Genomic DNA, 23,318 nt, shown 5'->3' with positions numbered 1-23,318 from the left:
GTTTAATGAATAATGTAACTGTTTATTGCAACTATCTTATTTTTAAAACAATAAAAATTTTTAAGCAACAAAGAAAGGAAGATACAACTAAAACTTCCCTGAAAGGGGGCCCGCATTTCTGAAACACAAATAGCAGATTCGCAGAATTCTATTAATACCTAGAATTCCAAATGTTGAATAACAGTTCGTTGAAAGGAGTTGCAAGAATAACCAAAGTCATGGTTTCATAGCACCCTGTGGTGAAAGGATAGAAAACGAAATTCTTCTCTAGTGTATCTCTCATATACGTATATCCTTTACTAATAAAATTAAGAAAATGGCGGAAATCCAGCAAAGTCCCATAGCGACCTGTGGTAAAAGGATATAAAATGAAATTCTTCTGTAGTATATCTCTAATATACATACACCCACTTATATTAAAATTAAGAAAATGGCGGAAATCAAGGAAAATTTTTTCCAGAAAACAAAAAAATTCAAAATATTTTTTGTGCTATGAAATATTTGTATTCTTTTAAACAATCCCACTTGCGTGAAGTACATGAAGAAGAGTTTTTTATTCTTTTTTTCAATAAAGGTGAATTGATTTCTAATCTCCTAAGAAATGGAAGTAACTTAATTATGAGGAAAAAATGTGTCTAATGGAAAAAATCGGAACATTTTATGCCTTTTAGAGTTACATAGATTCATACGCCAATATTTGAGTAATAATTTCTTGATATAATATTGAATTTCTAAGCGAAGTTTAAATAATATTTTTTGACAGACCTAGTGTGTAGATATTCATTTTATTAGGTGAAAGATGTTATAAAAATGTTTGTATCAGGGTATTTTTTTTTTCGTTCTTATCATTGCATTGCACAGAGACGCATTTTGTTACGATATGTATAGTAAATCATATACGTTATGGCATTTCATGCTCTTTTTTCCTGGGTGATTCTTTTGATTCGTAAATATTTAAAAAATCATATTATTATATACCTGACATGCATATTTGAATAGGCTATATTGAATATTTGACTTTTAAATGTGTATTTACAACAAATTGAAAATATTTGTAATAAATCCAAATCTACAACAAAATAAAAACAAATGCAAAACACTAAAAAACATATAATCGAAGAAAGTGTGAAAATAATGTATTACAATATTAAACAAATGGATTTAACCGTTAGTTAAGAAAATCAAGATATAAATGAACCATGAAGAACAATAAATGAGAAAAATTTGTAATACTTCCTCATCCTGAATGTAATAAAAGCTGATCAAGAACATTAGAAGAGACACGTTTTTGAAGTCTTGTCGTGAAAAAATGGAATATTTTGCTTCAATTAAAGCATTTTAAAATAGGTTTAACTACTTTCTTTGACAATTCTGAATTGATATTTTTATCACTAAAATGCTTCATCGTAAATTTAGGACAAAAGTTTAAGGATAATAAATCGAGCGCGAATTAGAAATCCTCATTTGAATAAATATTTTATTTCGAAATTCAAACAAATTAAGTTTTTCTGTAGATTTTTTTGAATGAACAATATCTGACGATAAGTTAGAAAAAAAAAGAAATAAAAACCTTTACCAGTAATTCACACAGAATAAATGACTATGTAATTGATGATTTTTTTTGCACAAAAAAAAAAGAGACACAAATAATTTTGATTAAAAAGAGTTTTAATTTTTTTTTTTTACATGAGTATTTCCAATGGATTTTATTTACGAACAACAACAAAGCTAAACAAACAAAATGACTTTTTTTCTTAATCATCATTAATATACTGAAATCTTGAACACTTTTATGAGGATCTTATTCAGTTTTTAAGCATACACTTGAAAGTTCGTTTTGACATATTGCCTAGTTTTTTTTTTGGGGGGGGGAGGGATAATTTAACTGTCTCCAAGAAGAAGAAAGTTATCCTTTTATTAATTTGAGACGAAATAGGGTTATGGTAGCAATTCTTATCTTTATCCATAGGGATGTCACTTGGCATTCGAGAGAGGTAGCCGATTTGAGAGGGTGGATAGCGAAATACTTGAACTCAGAGGTTCTTCATCTCCGTACCTAACAATATTGGGAAAGAATAACAAAACAAATGCAACTGAATGATTGAATAAATTTTACAGTGGTAAGTGGTAAAATAAGTTTCAAAAACAGTTTTGTTAAAAATTACGGACAGTGTGTGTGTGTGGGGGGGGGAGGGGGGTAGAGAAAAAAAGGGCAAAAGAAAGAAAACATTCGAGAGGGGAAGATATCAAATCAGGAAGGTCTTCATTTCACTTATCAAATCATATCACTTATATAATTATCCTGAAAAATAGAATTCCCAATTAAAATGCTAAAAAGAAAATTAAGGTAGAAAATAGAGAAGTTCAAGAATTCCAGATTCTTAATTAAATTCAATAAATTGGAAAAATATTCTATTTTGATGATTTCTATCCATAAAGCTGCTATTTCAACCCATATAAAGGATAACTGAGATCCCTAAGCGTGGCAAGGGATTTTTGACTTTTAAATTAATCGCAACTTTAATTTAATTATAGACTTTGCAATCGAAATTTCTTTAATTCGATGAATAAATCAGATAAAACAGTCGAGGGGAATAAATTTATTTATTTTACATACAAAAAAGTAATTCATTAACTTCTAAAATTCTTGTTATAGCTATCTGAGTATGGTAATAATAATTTGGTAATAACAGTTATATTTATCTGAGTAAGAATTACTCAAACTATCCATAGCTTTTTCATAACTGCTTGCATTATAAGGGCTTATAGCGTAAAATGATAACTCATCTTACCTGAATAAATAAATAAACATAAGATGGCCTTAAGTTCAATATTTTTATGAACATTACCTGACATGTATAACTGAAGCTTAGATTTAAAAAAAAAACATTTTTGCTCGGAATTACTTAAACTGTCAAAAAAATGCACCACCATTAAATTGAAATCCTTTCTATCAAAACACATAAAACAATTTAAACTTCCATTCTCAAATTACACTATTAAACTTTTCGGATTTATCACCAAAAAGACAACAAACAGCTTTTAAAGTCGTAGCGTCTAAAACTCCAAAAATTCAATTCCTTCAAAATTCCTTCTATTCTAAAAAAAAAAAAAAAAAAAAAGAAGAGAGGGAGAAATCATTTCCTCTGAGCAGTTTCTGTCATTGCTTTTTTTCTCCTTTAATCTTCCTTTGGATCAACGTCGGTGCGTGATTAATGAATTATGTTGAGAATTCGATCATGTGATCTGAATTTCTCAAGTATCGCACACATTTTGCTTATGAATCTGAAGAATTCAAGCCTCCAAACCATTCCTTCTTTCTCTTCGATGGAATTTTCCGTCCAGCTTAATTTTTTCTCTTTTCCTGAACGAAAAGGGATTATTTAAAATGGAAGAAAGTTCTACCAAGTGTTAAAAATTGTCCATCAAACCATACATTGCTCGAAAGCTTGGCTTTGATTTGTAAGTTTTATGCTGAAATCCGTTTATTGAAGGATTTTGAAGCAACAAAATGGATTTCAATAGAATAAATAGGGAAAAATCCCTTTCCCGAGAATGTCTCGAACAAATATCAAAAATAGGATTGTAAAATAATTTGAATTATGCGTCATATTCAAAGCATGTTTTATAAAATAATAGTGATATTTAAAAATTTCAAAGTGTGATAAACTCCTGTATAATACGGTTAAAATATCACATGTTCTAGAAATGCACGTTATTGGAAGTCTTACACTACGGTAGTTTATTTGTAATAGAATTTTGTGAAATGAATTTCCTTTTTTGCGAGATTCTCAAAAAGCCGAATTCAAACATCGATAGGCTATTTAATTGTGCCATACTGAGTCTTTTGTAATGCTTTGAGTAAGCTATCTTTTGGATTAGCAATTGATATGAATAGTAATTCGTTTCATTTACTTTAGACAAAAATTAATAAAGCATAAATAAAAATACTCAAACTCATCTTTATAAACAGAAACACATGTTGATAGTACTACTGCCTCAATTTATTTTCGTGTATTGCCTTTTTAGTTATTTAGAAGCCTCGCTTCTAAAAGGGAAGATCTATATAGGCATCGACAGCTGTAATTTGAATGACTGACCATTACGCTTAGCAAATACGGACTCTAGTTTAGTTATATTAACGTCCCGTTATTTTAAAGCAACACTTGGGCAATTTTGGGACGGACCTCGTCATTTTGAACCGCGGTCAGATGACGAGGACGACACCTGAGCTGGTATACCCTCTCCAAATTTCCACACCAGTTGAGACCTTACCATTAGGCCACCACGACCCAACGGACTGCAGTATTCCCTGCAAAATGTACGTCGTTCTGGTGCAATTTAAGAATCGATGTGATTCAAGTCCTTCCTTCAGAAAGAGATATTCATTGACCTCATCCAGAATGCCATTTCACTCGTGCTTCACCTGGCAACAAACTTTAGAAAATCCTAATAAAATGAAAATCTACTGGACGAATTTCCTTAATATAGCAACATTTCGTAATGTATTATTCATTATATTTTGCTTTTACTACTATAGCCAGCCATGTAGAAATAACTGAAAGACATTTAAATCAATCATTGAGGAAGGACTAGCGACGTATTATATATTAACAAGTTCATAGATTTCCGCTTGAATTCATTATAATTTAATGATGAAATAAGAGATATCATCATGAATTATAAATAAAATTGATCATTTTTGATGCAGAATGATGGTCACAAGAAAATACATGAATAAAATTCGTTGCATTTATCATAGTTACAACGCTTTAAAAATAATTTAAATAAACGAGTTTTCAAGTATTCTTGAAAAAACCTCTGAATTATAAATGACTTAAAAAGGTGTTATTCATAGTTTATTCACCTCTTATAAGTATTAGTGATATAATAACTATAAGTATTAATGTAACAAAAATAATGATAAGTAAGAATAAGTATGAATTATAAATGGCTTAAAAAGGTGTTATTCATAATTTATTCTTAATTAATGATATGAATGGGAAAAAAATGATGAAATATTTCTTCGATTTCGAACATGATTAAGGTTTAACTCATTTAATTTCTCAGATGTTTTTAATTTTTAGAAAAATGAAAGATTTCGTGAAAACATTTTTAGCGCTTTACAATGAGGCATTAAAACTATTGCTAACTTTATATTTAGTGTTTCTGCCTAGTAATGCTACGGTTTTGTTTCAGAGTGATTATTGGGTGGCCAAATGAAAGCAATTATCTTTATAGAGAACGCCGTAATTGCTATCATCAATAGACTTTTTTAATAGAAAGTCGTTAGTAAATAATCTCTTTCCAAAAAATTGAAAAGAGCATTTAAATGGTTGTCTCAAATAATATTCATTCTCGGTAAGCAAAGCTTAGTTATTTCAGAAAATAATTGAAAAACTGACGAAGAGCAAAAATAATTGCATAATCCCCTTCGTTTTAGGGTAAAAATACTTTTAGAGTGATTTCCGATAATGTCTGAGGAAGATTTAAATATCCAGCAAAAATAGAGTTCTTAAAGTGATTTTTTTTTTCATTTAAGAATCAATATTTATTTTCTAAAAGATTTTCCGCAAATGTTTGCTCTCCCTAAAACACTGGCATACGCAAATTCTTTTTTACTTTTTATATTAACGCTCATTAAGTTTAGTTAATGCCACAGTTGAACGGAGATTGAAAGGATAAGAAATGCCAATTAATAAAAAAAGAAATAATGGGGCAGTCATTTAATCCACGAAAAGTTATCCCAACGATTGTTTTAACCTCATTCAAGTTCTCAACGAAATTTCGATAAAAATATGAAGCAGATAGTTATGGAAGTTCCAAAATTGTAGTGATTTTATTGGTTTGATTTGACGGTCAAAAGTAGTTTTACATTTTGATTCTGATATCAAAATAATTTTTCAGATATTTGATTAAAGTATGTCATTAATCATCTTTTTCCGAAGGATAATATATTTTTTATGGTACAGGGTGCTAAGCATATAGCTGTGCTAGTTCCTCAATTTGAAAATTCCCATTATGTGGCTGCCGAGTAGAAAAATAAAAAAAACTAACCGAAAACTCCGCAACTGAGAGCGAAAGAGAGCTCTACTCTTTTTCTTTACATAATGTTTTGTCTGGTTTCGGCAAAGGTTGAGACAGTCCCATCATCAGCATTCGCGAGGACTCCCCTCTACTGCAAGTGAGAAAAGCCAAGGTACAAAGTTGCATCTGTCACCGTCGTGGCTTATTTCTGTACATAATCTGTGTGTGTATATTTGGCATCAGGCTTTCTCTTTTGCTTTCATAACCTTAATAATTAACAATTTAACGTGTCACTGGTAATACTCCTATAAATTGCATCGTAAATTTTGAATCGTTTGTTGGTTGGTAAGTATTCTAACAATTGCACTATATCAATTACAAATGCATAAATGTAATTACTTGATATTTTATAAATTAAATAATGTTTCTCGAATGTACTAGTAATAAATATATCTGTTTTATATATCTGTTTTGCACCATTAACATTCAAGAAAGCGTGTTCAAGTAAAATTCTTTACTTTGCACTTTATTTGGAATATTTGCCATATATTATTTTTAAATATGATGGCCTAAATTTTTTGAAAATAAAATTTCCACATATTCTATTTGAATTAGAGAACCTTTAACATATTCCTTTCAGATTGTACGTTTTTTAAATGATTTTAAGCGTGAAGAAAAAAGTATTCTGTAGCAAAGCAGGAAAACTCTAGTGGACAAAAAATCCCTCTGAACAAATAGAGCTGTCAAAAAGTCTGTAAACTGGCAGAAATACTTGAAGCGAAAATCAACATGTGACTGGGATATTGTGCACAAAAATGATAAAGAAGAACTAGAGCAATGTATTCCTTTATAACAAATGGTCAAAAGGCTTATAAACATGAACATTTTACCGCAGAATTACAAGATTATCAGTCGTTACGTACTCCATTTCGAAAGTCAATCATAAAGATTACTCTGATATTCATTAAAAAGGATGCCGACGATACTACAAAGATGCAGTCAAATGATGTATCAGGCCCCACTTCTTAAGCAAAATAGTTTACTAACTTCGATCAACCGATAAAAAAATCACAACAATAAAATAATTTTTTGGTGAGATAACGAGCGAGAAATTAATTAATGAGAAAGCTTACATATGAGTACGTATCTCTTGAATTATGGCTTCACTACATTTGAGTAGTGTAAATGTAATCGATTTAAATATTATGTTTTCTAGTATATGAACCATTGCGAAAAAATAATTAAGTAGTATTATTACCAAATTGTCTTCATAGCGCAGCTAAATATTTTACTAACTTCGATCAACCGATAAAAAATTAAAAGAAATAATGATAAAGGTCAGATATATTCTATGTTTTTTCTCGAAAATATTTATATATAACATTTTATTCTAAATATTTCGAAAGCGCTTATAAATCTTGAGTAACATGAATTTCCCCGATTTCTTACTTTAAATTTGTACATTTCCTTCCCAAACGTTTAATAAGCTTAAGCGGCATGAAACAACAGTGTGCCATCTACCATTTTGAGCTCTATGTCAGCGATTCTCAACCTGTGGGGCGCGCCCCCCTAGGCGGGCGCGAGCACACTAGAGGGGGGGGGGCGAGAATATCCAAGAAAAAATATTATTTTAAAAAAATTGATTAACTGACTGAAAGGAAAGCACACATACAAAACAAAATACATTTCAACATATTTAATAACTTATTGAAGTAAAACAACATGCTAAATCAAAACTTACTTAATCAAAACATACTAAATTAAAAACAAATTTTTATAATTATTAGTGACTTCTTTGGGCCTGTCTTGCAGAGCAAAGTTTTTCGAAGGAAGGCTTAATATTAGAAATAGCCACTCTCAGTTCTGTTTCAAAGTTCTCCGTTCCGTCTTCAAAGAAGCCACAGCAGAAAATCCAGTTTCACAAAGGTAGGATGTTGAAAATGGTAATAGAATGCGAAATGCCCTTGTTTTCAGTGCAGAAAAAAATCATCCTTACTCCTGCCCAAAATTCAAATAGTGATTTATTACTAAATTGTCTTTTAGTTTCGCCACTAGTCGTGAAGTCTAAGAATTTTTCTTCCTCATCAATTGAGAGTCCTTTGGGAGGCTTATGAAATGGATCCCTAATCCACTAGCTATCAGTTTGTCGTCAGCATGAAAATACTTTTTCAAATTCTTTGCCAGCATGGCTAAATGAATTTCACTGGTTACCAAAACAAATTTTGTATGTTCTTCTTCAGCCTTATAACTTTTAGTAGAATCATCCACATTTACAAACATTGTTAGGTAAATTTCTGCTCCACAATTCCAATTTTCTACAAAAAAGCATTAACTTTATCACTCGTATCCAACATATGTGTATTTGCTCCTTGGAGTTGAATATTCAAGTTATTTAATTTCTCTAATATGTCAATTTCATCACAAATAAAATATCGCGAAAATTCTCGGCCTCCTGTCTGTTTTCTTCTTCTAGGAAATGGCGATTTCTTCTCTTAATTCATAAACACGTTGCAAAAATTTCCCACGTGATGACCATCTTGCCAGGCAATAAAATAGTAACGCTGAATGTACTGAAACCATGTCTTTACAAAGTGCGGAAAAGATTCTCGATTTCTGGGGTCTCATTTTTATATAATTTACTACGGTTACAACCGCAGTTAACACAATATTAAAATCAGGACTCATTTCTTTCGAAGCCAAAGTTTCTCTGTGGATCATGCAATGTGTGCATTGAGGCAATTTTTGTTTTACAAGTGCTTGTATATCTTGGAATCTTTCGGACATTGAATGGGCACCATTGGTGCATATTCCGACGGAATTTTTCCATTCAATGTTTGCCTCGTTCATAAAATAATTTAAAATAGCAAATAATGCGAGCGCTGATGTTTTGATTTCTATTGGTTTGCAGAAAAGTAGTTCTTCTACTACTGACATATTATCACAAAATCGAACATAGGCAATTAAATGAGCATCTTTATTACTATCTGTTGCTTCATCAAGCTGTATTGAAAACAATTTGTCACGCCACTGCGAGAAAAGCTGACACTGTACATCTTCAGCTATATCGCCAATTCGACGGGCAACAGTATCATTTGAAACAGGTATGGACTGCAACTGTTTTGAAAAAATATCTCCAAACATAGTTTCTACAATCTCAATTGCTGCTGGCAAAATAAGCTCTTCACCAATGGTGGAGGTTTTTTACATCTGGCTATTTTATATGAACTTTGTAAGATGTAATTAAAGCTTTTTTATTCACAGACAAAGTTTCTTTAAAAAATGGGTTTTGCTTGTTATATGATTTTATTTTTAATTCGAAGAATTATCTGGGTTTGTTGACGTACTCACTATGAAGTGTTTCCGAATGTCGTTTAAGTTTATTCGGTTTTATGCTGTCTGCGGCCAACATTTTTGAGCAAATGATACACAGGGGCCTTTCTTCTTCATTTACTTCAGCACTGGTAAACCCAAAATTAAGTATTCTTGAGAATATTTCCTTGATTTTATTTTCGGAACCACGCTTGTCTGTGTACTTGTTGATGCTTGTCGTCTAATGTTTGCTTACTTCCGCTTAAAAATTTATTCATGAGTCTGCATAAATCTGCTGCCGTGAATATTTTATATGGTGAATTGCAATTAACACGAAAACATATATAACATAGAAATTCACGATAGATTCGATAGCGATAAAAGGATCGACTCGAATGAGACTGGCTGGAATTGAGACTTGCGTTATCGAATATTTTCCTTCTTATTAGAAAACATTTGCTCCGCGCATGATCGAGATGGCATCGGTCGTGTGGATTCCCTTCCACAAACATTCCTATTTTTTTCACCTTTGTTTTGTCATGCTTCTGTTTTATTTCTTTTATTATTCGAAAAAATGTATTCCCAGTTTCTAAATTTAGCTCACCCCTTCTAGGTTAACTTTCATTAACGATTTTTTTTTTTTACTTTCATATTCTTTTAACGTTGTCTCCCTGTTTGGCTTTCATTTCAAATATAATATTTACCCGCTTTCATTCGCTTTATCTGTTTACCGCCGGTCTTGTCCAAAATGCAAGATGTGGTTTCTCACCAACGTTGGCTCGCTTTTACTCTTGTTTTGGCAGTTAGTTAAAAATAATTTAAAAGCAGAATCCAAAATACTCAATATACACTATTGTTGTATACATTTTATTGTAAGCGGGGGGGGCGATTAAAATTATGATTGAAAACTGGGCCACGAATACTAAAAGGTTGAGAAACGCTGTTCTATGTGATTTTTTTAAATCTTCTTCTGCATTTGAAATGCGAAAGAAATCGAAGTGAAATATTTGTGCACTTTGACCCTATTAAGGATTCAAGCATAAACAGAAGGTACGAGAGCTACAACTTTGAAACTTTTGTGGCAAGTGCATGATTGTTCAATGTCAATATCTGCGAATCATCAGCACTTGACGTATTTCAGGTTGAAACTCTTTGATCCCGCTTCGATGGTTTTCGTAACCGAACGCCACGCTTATATACTGGATTGCAGCATATACATATTCGATAATGGATGAAAGAAAAATAAGTTTTCAATCACTTTATTGCTACATCTTTCAGCTATTTCAATACACCCTTGGCATTTAAGGTATCTTCATCGCATAAAACATTTTTGCAATGAGTTCTTGAAGTTTCCATTTAATGATTAAGACAACTCAACAAGTATGTGAAGTTACATTTACTGAAACAGGCGATGAAATCGAAGAGATGGGTCTAAGATTTCTTTGTTTTAAAAACTCTGTAAACAGTATACGCTGACATCGTCAACAATTTACATGAAAAACCTAAAACAGGTTCGTTCAAACAATAAAAAGTATTGATCTCTCTTCACTATCACTATTTTTATTACTTGCTGATATTAAGTTAAAACAAAAAAAAGCTGGAAATGATGGAAATAGCACTGACCAAATAAGAAATATTAAATGATTATTTAAAAAGAAAGACTTCATTACATACCTCCTAGTTGAGGCTAAGTCTCCTCTTTCGACAGCTACTAAAAACCTTTTCTCCTCCAAGCTGAGGGATCCCTCCTTAGGAGGTGGCCGATTCATGTTGCTGGAGGAGAAGGTCGGAGGAGCTGTCGGACTCATAACCTCAAATTTCTTCTGCGAGATACCTCCACCCGGACACCAGAGTGCAAAGCCTCCGGATTAACCAGGAAACACATCCTGCAAAGAGATACAAAATTTAGAAACTGGCGATTTCAGAGCACTTTTAAACATTAACTATAACACAACACATCTCACTTCATAAAGTCCACTTCAATTAAACTGGAAAGTAGGCTATAAAATGCTACGTATATTCAAAATTCAAATAATATAGGGTAATTCAAAATGATCGTCCTGATTACAAACGGCTATATTTTCCTAGTAAACAACTCATGAAAAAAAATTACAATAAAGAAGACATTTTTTTGTTAATGCGCGTAATAATTGTTTCTTGTGACTAATTAGAATAATATGGATAATATCAAGAGAATAACTCTACCATCTGAAATCTACTCTACTATCTGAAGCGTAATAATTGTTCCTAGTGACTAATTAGAATAATATGGATAATATCACGAGTTTACTCCGTCTCTGTACACACTTTCAGTTCGTTGCTTACTGGACAAAGGAAATAATACTAGTAGAACTAAATTGTCCCTGTCAGAGCCTCATTAAGCATCTTTTTCGGATTTCTTTTTGACTCTAGATTCTGTACTTAAATCCTATGTACAAGTAAACATTTAAGAAGGTACTAATGGTACGCGCAGAGAATCAAACAATTGTGAAACATGTTAGTATAAATGGTTAAGGATATGCTTCACAAGGTCTGGCTTGAAATGACTATGGTGTTACCTGAATGTACTATGGCATGTGATCAAGAGATATCTCATAGGGTAATTATGACGAACAAAACCAAGATTTTAGGCTCACTTCTTTATTGGGTTCAAATTTTTTCTTCATATCTATGTTCGCAAGTAAATTATAAGCAATTATATTTAAGACAATAATTTGGAATTTTCTTGTATAATAGACGGCAAAATCTTTTATTCTTAGATACCATATTTGCGAGAAATATATATAAAGATGGTATTTAATAAGAAAAATTACATTTGTAGAGATTCATGAGTAAAGTTTAGATCTGCAATGAACTTCTGCATTTTGAGAAGTAATGTGATTTTATCATTAGTTTCATTCATTTGTTACTATGCAGTAAAAGAGTATCTTATTCCCGCAAGGCTTTATCTCTATTTAAATGATGGCAATAGCAGTCAAAGATTCCCTTAACTGATTTTTTTGTCAATGGAAACTTAATTATTTAGTTATTTATTACATTATTTGGTACTGTTGGAATTGAAGTGGAAAAGTTACATTATAAAAATCTAATGAGAAAATGGAAAATTTAAAAAAAAAAAAAAATGAAAATTTTCATTTATGTTAAAAAGCTTGATTAGTAAAAAAAAAAAAAGTTGGTGAACGAAGAGGAACTGGAAGGGTCGATTAATTTTACTCTCAAATAAAGTTAAACCTGAAGAAATAAGAAAGAATTCAATATCCCGAATATATCTCTTTTGTTAAAAGAAATGAAATTAATTTTCTTGTTATCATCTTTATTTGGAATATATGTATTAGCATCATTCACTGAATCACGTAATTTAAAGAAAATATCTCTTAAAGTATTGAATCGGTTGGAAAGTCCCTAAAATATATTCAAACAACCCTGAACACACAATACATTCAGTGAAATAGTTTAAAGACTTTGAAGGTATAAAACCTCAGGTTTGAATTTAAATTCATTACACTGCAAAATCATTTTATGATGATAAAGTCATTACTAATTTATAATTAAATATGAAACATTATTTGAATGTGCACATAATCAAGTTTCCTTTCCATGACATTTTTTAAACGCTTCATACTTAATTAATCCAATTTACTTGAAATTTAAAAATGTGTCTTTCGTTGCTTATAATTTCTTTTAAGCTTTCTTTAGTACGTCATTTGCTGTAAATAGATTACGCTCCAATCAATTTTATTTAATAGCACTTATTATTTAAAAGATTAATAAGATTTCCAAAATGAATAAGTTTTTTCATTGTCCATTACGGGAAAAGCGCAGTAAAATCTAAAAATAATCTGTAAAATTACTTTAATTGACAGGCTTCAAACACCATCCATCTAATCTAATGAAAATCCATGTTCCATCTAATATAATCTAATAAATTACACATTGATTTAAAAAGTAATGATTTATTTACCAGTTTCTTCTATAAACTGTCCGTTTTCAGTTTAATGAAGAAACTGGTTATATCCTAGCTTTTATTTGCCATGTCTAATGAATTCGTGTTGTAAGAACAACGCATCTACATAAATTATAATAGTGTATTTTGTAGATGAAACACTGAATCTAATAATGATTGAAGTAAAAATGATTTCTCATGTCTGTGTATTGCATTTTGACAACCATAAAAAAAAGGAGAGAAAATGAAAGACTCAAAAATTTATCACGTTAACTCAAAAGTTCGAGAATATTAGTTTTCCTGTAATATGTATTCTAGACGTGCCCATTTTGAGCATCCAATTAAAAGTTTTTTTACTTAATACTTTTTTACTTAATCGATTTTGAAAACAAGAAATAGTGTGGAAAGTGTCCGTTGACTATACTATAGTTATTAAATGTATCAAGTCAAAAGTTCTGACATTCAAAAAATGTAGAATATCATCTAATTAGACATAAAAGACAATTTGTACAACAATACCTGTTTGATAATTTCCTTTTTGTATTTGTTTAAAGATCATTAAATACAGATACTATAAATTTGATTCCCGCTTAGGTGATGAGGATGAAAAAAGATCAAATTTATGTGAAGTCTTTTGATTATGATTTGAGATTTCATATGTTCCAGCTTTATGCACAAAAACCTATCTTCAGTTCCATTCAATTCAGTGTCTGACACCAGATAATCAAGGGTATATCAGAAAATTAAATGGTTTGCTTAATTCTTAAGAAACCTCATATATTTTATCTCCTACATTTACTCCTATTTAAGGATTTATTTATGTTTCGAAATCTAAATGAAATACGGATCAAATAGATTTTTCACAAGATTTTTAAATGTTAATAGGAAATTAAAAAAAATTGTAAACTTACAAATGAATCTTAGTGTATGAGAGATAAAATGGACAGGTGGGATAAAACGAACAGTATACTTAAAACAGATGGTAATTGTAAAATTGCTCGCAAAGTTATTATTATTATTTTTTGTGCATTTTTTAATTAAATCTTTTGATTTGGTAATATTTCTTGAGTATGAACTAACATACTTTTAATTTTATGTTCGACTCAGTCAATAAAACCTTAAAAATTACTTTACCATGTATGTCATCCAAAATTACAGAAAATTCGATAATACATTGCTTACTCTTATTCCTGAGAGACATAATTTTATACTAGGTTAGTTGTATTCATTTCATTTTTTGCCATTGAACAGTTTAAGTTAAGTGAGCTAAAATGGACATAGTGTTAGGCTTAGTTTTTAGAATATACCTAGATAATGGTTAACATTTTATATATTACTTTTTGAGAAACAGGTGGCATATGCATATATTCTGACAAAGCTAAGATTTTATTTTTTATATTATGTAAATTTAGTTTTCATATTATCATGGTTACCTGTAAATAGGAAAAAATTAAAGAATATAATTTTTATATACTATATACTTGCGCATACATATATAAACATTATTAGAGCCGAACAATATTTCAATTAAATACTTTTTTCAAATTGTTTAAAAATTTCCCAGAATCAATTTTCCTCTATATAGCTACTGAATCTAGAAGGAGGATTTTTCTCACATCATGCATATTTCATCATGTTAATCTTCGTTGTGCTCATGTAATTTATATTCATTAATCAGAATAATCAGACATATATTTAAAATCTGTTCAAAGATAAAATTTGCATCTTTGAATCAAAAAATGGAAGGGAATTTTAAAGAAATGTCTTCAAGAAGTCCTATTACAAAATGTTTTAAAGATTTTTTTTCTTCACCCTTTTAACCCTCTAAAGGGCCATTTTTTTTTCTATTCATATTATGTTAAAATATTTTTAGGCTTGAAATTAGAATAAGAAAAGGGATTCCTTTAGCTTATTAGATAAATTTGATTTGATTAATTAATTAATTTGGTTAATTAATTATTAAGTATCAAATCAAGACACATCATTTTGTGTAAAATAAAGAACTAAAGCATCTAAGTTTATGTCTTTCTAAAAAAAATTGTCAAAACTTATGCCAACCTACATAAATTCATACAAAGATTGATAAATTTGGTGGGAAGCATACTTTCCACGGCCCTAGAAAAGGTTAAAGTAGCCTTTTGAAATTCCCTTCGCAAAATCCTGTAGAGAATCCTATAAAGATTGTTAACTCTATCCAGTCAATAAAGCTGCAGAGAATCGAATTGTAGTTCATACGTTAGGCAATACACACGAGATTATCTTAATGTCTCTTTTGCTGCTACAGTAAAAGAACGATCCTTTTCGTTATCAAGTGAAGGTTTCACATGCTAGTGAAACAGAGTACTGCTTAAATATTGTCAAATAACTAAAGGAGCAATTTTTTGTCGAATATATATATATATATATATGCAAATTTTTTCTTATTACGTGGAACTTATAAGCTTTTGTAACCAAGGCAGTTATTTTTAATAATCCTGTATTATTAATAGTCCATGTATTTTTGGAGAGGTTTTGATAAGTGATGATTTCCAATTTATATAAATATAAAAAAGAATATTGTATTGAAAGTAAATTGAATATGCATTCCCTCTGAAGAATTGGACAAGAAATTTCAAGTAATATATTTATTCTGAGCGGCAGGGAGAAATATGAACAAAAATTCTTGAATGAAGGGATGATTGTGCTGATGTAAGATCAGAATTTAATGAAGTTGTCATCTATTTCCCAGCTTTTGCCACATTCTATTGAAAGACAAAAAAATCTTTCTATTCGAAATCCTTAAGCTCTGTCGCGCATTTACGTTGATTAAAATTCTAACCGCAGAAGTTGTTTGGGAAGAGACAAGACAAAAAACTAAACTGTTTTGCACTTGGTTTCAACGCAAGAGGAATTACAAAGAGGTTTGAGAGATTATTTGTTGAATGAAACGAAGAGAAAGTAAACTGATTGGCCCCTGTGATAAGATGACTGCATTTAATATAATTTGTAAAAGTAAACAGATATAGTCGATGAAATTCCATTATAGGAAAGCTAGTTTTAGTATTGATCACATAGTTTTGAATCACAGCCAGATGATGAAGGCAACAGCTTAGTTGTCAACCAAGAATTGTAAAAGCGGAAGCACTATAGGGTATTTATTCCATTACAGAAAGCTATTTACAAAGTCAAAGTAATTTTCTGATAAAAATCATAACTTTCTACGTGCGTTCATGTGTTCAGAAAAAAAAAGAAGTAAAGCTACTTTGTAATTTGGTTTAAAAGGAAAGACAAAGCATCGAAGTAAAAATTATATGTAATTATATAAAAATAAGAAAATAATATACAGAAAGTTAATAAAGTAGCAATGAAAACAATTTAGAAATTTCATTAACGGGAAAGCTCCAAATTATGGAATTTCTCTTTCCCTATATGGAGTTTCCCGTCCCAATGTTTGATATTAGATTAAAAAAAATATTGGCTTCTTAGTACCATTAAAGACAGAAAAAAATCCCATTAATATTTCAATTAATTTCATTAGACAGATACAAAATAAAATGAATCTAAGTCATAAAATTCCAAGAAAGAATGAAATGCAAAATAACAAGATTAAAATATATTAAATGAATTTAAATATTAAAAGCAACCCAAAAAATTTATTTCACTTAATACACAATATGCTACGTGAGCCTGCTCCTTTTTGTTCATTATGTTGTATTACCTGTCGACATGTTGCAATAGAAAATAGCAATGCTCTACATTTTTCTTTATTCACCTACTTTGATTCGTATATTGTATATTTTTGGTTATTTACTTTTAAATTCATCAAGTTCCATTCAAAGTACAATTAAACTAAACTTCCATCATGTATGCGAGTCAGACGCTCGTTAAATCTGACATCTGGGTCAAACATTCGTTCATTGGTGCGATGCGAAATTTTGATAGGAGTTTCAGCTCATACTTGTCTTCTTCATTTGACTGGAGTTCAAAATTACGGAGTACATCTCAAAATGGCCCTAACGACCAAACGGAGCGTTGATATAATTAAACTAAGAGCTTAACTTGAATTTGTATTCTTTTAATCGTTGGTTTTAAATGATGGTAGAGAAACACCAGTATTTTAATCAATTGGTTAACATTGGAAAATAAAATAATATTTTAGAGGGTTTTTTTAGAAATTTCTAGACTGTTATAAATACTAATTTATCCATTCCTTACGTAACTATCTATTTCTTCCTATTGTTTATTTACTCCAAATATAAATGTAAAACAACGATTTGGAAGTAAATATCACATATCAAATTTGATTGCATAATTTGTGATGTTATTAGCTACTGCGTTATCATACATATGGATAATCAGACTCGCAGACGATCAACCCATTGACAGATTTAATCCAAAATATGACTGAGTTCTACAATTTGGAGATAAAATCTAGTTTTACTAATCATATGCTAAATTCTATCAGACAAACTTTTGCGTTAATAAGATATTCTGTTTTCATACTCCAAGTCAGAATTTTCCGCTGATTTCAGCCTACTCTTTTCCATCAGCGAATGTAAAAGAAGTGGTAAAGGAACTTGAAGAAGCCCTCGCCAAATGACTAGATGAAAGTGTAATTATAGATGCTTCTAAAAATGCGTGTATTATTCAATGGGGATAGCTGACAAACAGTAGAGAATACCATTTGGAAATGTTTTTAGCTGAAAACAGCTCACTAGTTTTTAAATACGTTAAAGGCAGAACTTCGGAAAGCTAATTCTGGCACGCAATTGAAACCTGACTGATTAGCCGTCTTTAAAAATTTATGCGTCTGAGAGATTGTCGAAAACGAATCTCTTAGTGGTCACAAGTTATTTAAAATTGTTTTAAATGGGAAGTTTTTATACCCTCTTATTTGAGATTCGAAACAAAGTTTCGAAGGTTACAAAAAATTTTACAACCATTTCTGAAAGAAGATTTTTAAATTAATGTAAATCATTCAAGACTCGGCAGAAACAAAAGATTTCCATGTCGCCACAGAAAATTTCATTTGGAAATTTTAGATTCATGCCTGCATATATACACAATGCATATATACCTAACAACACCGAATATCTCTGGTAGGGTGGAGGGATAAAGACAGGAAATAAAGGAAAAATTGAATGCACTGAGGAGGCACAAAAATACGCGAATGTTAACAAAAAATACTCAAAAAGAGAGTAATCTACAAAAAAGAGAGAAAGAAAGAAATACTACGCATAAAGATAAGATCTTAGAAAAAAATTTCTTCGAAAATAAGTTCTGCCGACGGAACAATGTTTAAATTGACTGAGACAGTGCAACCATCATCCGTAATTTTCAACTTGTTGAGAAGCTCGTTTATAGGAAATGTAAAAGAGTTTTTAGGGAAGATCCTTCAACAATTTTACCCCGAAGCTTCAGAAGACGAAGCAGATATGAATTGTAAGTTTTTTTTTTCCTATTCCGAAGAAATTTTTAAGAAAATAGAAATCGACAATATTGATAAGAAAAAAACTTCCCTCAAACAAAGCCCCTAGTTTTGATAGTATAAATTCAATAATTATTTCGAATATCCGAAACAATTTTCTAAAACTACTAACCATATACATGAACAAATGCCATGAACTTAAAAAAAATTCTCAGCTCTTTTTAAAACGAGATAAATAGTTCCCTTTCACAAAAAAGGGAAAGTAAAAGAAATAGCTAGAAGAGTCTACTACCCACTTCCTTCTCTATCAATACCCAAGTGCAGAAAGTTGTGGCACTGATTTTCGACATTACAAATAGTTGGAATAATTTCTTAGACCGTAATTGGCTGGCACTATTCAGATATCTGTTGACTCCCCCAAAGCATCAGCATCTGTCAAAGCAAATCAATCCCGAGGTAAGAAAAACCAATTATTATTGTTCAAATATATATCTATGGTCTTTTGTATTTAGGAGATATTGCCTCCTCCCAATTATATGGAAATAATAATAGCTACAGCCATAAGAGTTTGGCTTACAGAAGGCAAATCAATAAAGCATACTCTCCGGTGATTGTTAGATGCCATTGAAGAGGCCAGGAAAAGGTAACATGTTATAATTATCTCACTGGACATCAAAGGTGCACTTGACACCATAAGAAAAAGAATAAATAAATTTTATAAGAAATCAAAGAACTCAGAAACCTTAGTATATTTCTTTTCTGGTAACAAGAAGGATATAGAAATGAGCGATGGATTATTTATGTGTAAGCAAATGCAAGATTACTTATAAAGATCTGGCACATATAAACATTTTTGGTATAACGTAGCAGATTAGATATTAAAAACAGTTTCGCCAAGAGAAATTCAGTTGCAAGCATATGCAAATAATTTCACTTTTATCATCCACTTGAATTGAAAAGAAAATTCGCACTTGAAACTTTTAAGATTTGGAGGGGTAAAATCAAATGGAAAGTTTTTGCTAACAGGTTGATTATCAGGAGACCAGCCGTTGAATGGAGCATCCAAGTATTAAGAAGAATATCATCTAAGAAATATTTGTGAGTAATATAAGGTGAGAAGCTAAACTGAAGTGGTAACATTCAAAAACAAGGCACTTAGGTAGTTAGCTCATACCTGCATTGCCACTCATAGGATACTTATTAGGAACTATAACAAAAATTCAGGAAGGTATACCAAACAGCCACAGAAAGGATGCTCGTGTATAGTGCAAGTGCGTAGTCACTCTCAGTCTATAATGGAAAAAACTGGTCCCTATATATAGCATCTTCCTCCATTGTATTGCTGGCACTTATCGAGAAATTCCATCAGCAATTTTACAGGACATTAAAGGCCTCATATCGCTACACCTACAAGTATAACAAGAAGCTATCTACATCAATGCAATGCATTTAAGCAAAGAAATTGAATGTGAAGATTTAACTTATTATCCAAGGAAAATCGAAGGAAAAAAATTAAAAGCGCCACTACCCACCCTTCTATTCAAAATAGAAAATCAAATTTGAACAATAGAACCCTTCACGGAGGATAATACTCTAAGATTCCATTAAGACGGTTCTAAACAAAAATGGAAACAGGATCCACCTTTTGTGCGTTTAAACACGGCATTAAAGTATTGGAATGGAGAGGAAATTTGGAAAAATTCTATACAATATTTCAAGCTGAATGGTTAGGATTGAAAGAAACAATTATTTGAGCCAACATCATATTCTTCATCATTTGTAATTCGCTTTGTTATTGATTGCAGTATATTTTATCCTTTTTTTTTTTTTACTAAAGCCTAACTATATCTATACGAAACCAAATAGGGGGCAGTGAAATCTAGGTGTGGTTTCAGTTGATAGATTTCATGAAAGGTTTTATATACTGTAGATCTATTATTTTGGTTTTAAGACCCCGTATTGATTCTCATTTTTCTAGTTCGTTCCATTATCCAATCATTGTGCTAACATATGCATTAAAAGGCATGTAATAGAGAGGCAAATAAATAGACATATATACAGGGTGGTTATAATTAAACTTCCCCTATAAACGGCATCATAAAACGCAAACGGGTGAACGGATTGCAACGAAATTTGGTATATAAACTATACACGAGATGCTTTCAAGGAATTTCGAAAAAAAAGTTTAGTTCCAAAATGTCTACTATAGGGCTCCTTTTCCGGAAAAACCTTAATTTTAACAGAATAAACGATCAAAACGGAATACAGAAACAATATTAACGATTATTGACTAGTTTGTCACTTTGTCATAGAACCACATTAAGAAAAGGTAAGGAAAAAATAACAGTTCAGTTTACAGAAGGAAGAACAGATTAGGACGAAATTTCACAGGAGGAGCAGTTGTTAATCGTGTCCAGGATGATGTAGAGAAAGGTGCTCCATGTGACCCCCTCATTCGCCTGTCAAATTTCAAATCAATGGATAGTGTGCTCAACAGCAGATCGTAACTGATCAGTTATGATGCTTCGTACATGAAGCGTTATGACGTTCTTTAAGTCATTCAATGTCGCAATACCGTCGCAACAAAATACCAACATCATTACAGCCGGAAACATCGACATAAAACATGCAAACGTTTCTTACCCTGATCTGTTTTGCATAAAGCTTCTTCTTCTTCACAAGCATGCAAATCGCGAAATATTTTTCCTAGAACTGACAGATTTTCACGGTTTTACATTTTATTACTCATAATTCTTATTCTAGATTGTTAATATTATTTCTATATTCCGTTTTGGGCGTTTATTGTGTTAAATTTAATGTTTTTCGGAAAAGGCGCCCTCTGGTGGACATTTTAAAACTAAATTTTTTTTTTTTTTGAAATTTCTTGAGCGCATCTCGTGTATAGTTTATATACTAAATTTCGCTGCAATCCGTTCATCCGTTTCCGTTGTAGGATGCTGTTTGTAGGGGAAGTTTAATTATAATCACCCTGTACATATTTCCAAATTTTTTTACCCAGTCTGTTGAGCTTCTCTTCGTACATTCCCCGGACGGATTTCCCTTAACATATTATAATGTATAGTGGGTAAAAAAAGGTTTCTATATGCAGTTATGACCAAAAATAGTTAAATATGTCATACAAATCCTTTATGAACAAAAATTAAAATTAAAAGAATGGTTCAATACAATCGCACGCTATTTTTAAATATGTTTAAGAAATAATATCGAGATAATTGAAAAATAAATTTTAAAAATAAAAATCCAAAAATGACGAACAAAACATTTTTGTATGGCATTTTCATAATTTACAAAATATGTTTTTTATGTTTTACAAGTTATATTTAATAGTCGGTATCACTTCCTTTATTTCTCTCGAAAAAGTTGTGGAATGGCACGATTTCTACGACTTTTTCTGCTGTTTTAGGCGGAATTCTGCTCCAAATGTCCTAAATGGCCCTTTCTAGTTCAATCTTGTTCTTAATGCCTTATTTTTTGAGTCCACGAACGATTTCTTCCCATAAATGTTTTATGGGCCATGTTATGTTTTATGTTACTGAGGTGAGCCACGAAGTTGCCTTTAACATTATAAAGGCACCATTCTTGAAAAAGTTTGGAAGTGTATTTAGGATCGTTGTCTTGTTAGAAAGAATATGCTGTTCCAAAGGACAATTTTTCTACACTGGTTAAGAAGTTTCACTTTAAAATGTGGAGACACGTGTATCTAATCATAGTTCCTTCTATAAAAATAAATGCCAAACACAACAGCATATATACATCCCCACAGCACGACGCTTTGTCATTATATTTGTCAGTTCCATATAAATTCCTTTTTATATGGAATTTTGGTTTTTTCCAGCCACCTGTTTCATGGATACTAACATCGATTTATCATTAAAAATCGTATTCCTGGGAAGATAAAGCTTACTTATAGCTCTAAGTAATGTAATCAGTCTAAGGTAACTGCGATTTAAGATGAAGTCATTCGTAAATTATTTTGAACTTTACACTGGATATTTCTTTTATGCAAGTGGTTTAGTTGTGGAGAGCTTCCAGATCGACCTCTATCCTCAGAAGTTTGAATTTCATTCTACCTTTTAATTGTATATTGCACTATATTTATTTGAGAATTTTTTCCGATTTTTTTAATAGAAAATCTATTGTTTCGCAACAAAACTATCAACTCATAAATATCTTATGACATTTTGATTTTAAAACATTCGGCTACAAGCTCGAATAAAACAGCTTTTGCCATCATCATTTCGTGACTCTCACGAGTTTGGATAAGACTTGATGAATAATTAGTAAGGATTAGTATGAATTAGATTATTAATTTAGGATTAATTACTAAAGATGAATATTGTGTGAAGAACTTTTTCATGACAATTTACAATATTTCTTAAATATTTAATCTAAAATACTTGCCGCGTTTTGTAAAAACAAGCATTTACTTTAAACCCATTTTAAAGCTTCAGTTTAAACATATATCATTAGTTACAGATGATTTGAAACAAATGTGCATAATTCAGTACGAAATTATGCACATTTATTCGTAACTTTGATTTCAGTCCTCAAACGGTTTTTACTCACTATATGTGCTGAAGATTCAAGACTGAAGATTTTTTTTATCACTTT

General features: G+C 30.8%; 1 protein-coding gene across 1 annotated transcript in view; it reads right to left on the bottom strand.

Moving 5' to 3' along the window:
* The window catches only part of LOC129960227 (transient receptor potential-gamma protein-like), a 333,943-nt gene that overhangs the window by 124,503 nt on the left and 186,122 nt on the right, over window positions 1–23,318 (bottom strand). The window contains exon 3 of the mRNA XM_056073478.1: window positions 11,011–11,222. Coding sequence (XP_055929453.1) covers window positions 11,011–11,144 — 134 coding nt within the window. The 5' untranslated portion in view covers window positions 11,145–11,222. The remainder of the gene's footprint in view (window positions 1–11,010; window positions 11,223–23,318) is intronic.

Source organism: Argiope bruennichi, chromosome X2, assembly GCF_947563725.1.
Source record: "Argiope bruennichi chromosome X2, qqArgBrue1.1, whole genome shotgun sequence".
NCBI lineage: Eukaryota > Metazoa > Arthropoda > Arachnida > Araneae > Araneidae > Argiope > Argiope bruennichi.
This window is presented reverse-complemented; position numbering and strand designations above follow the sequence as displayed.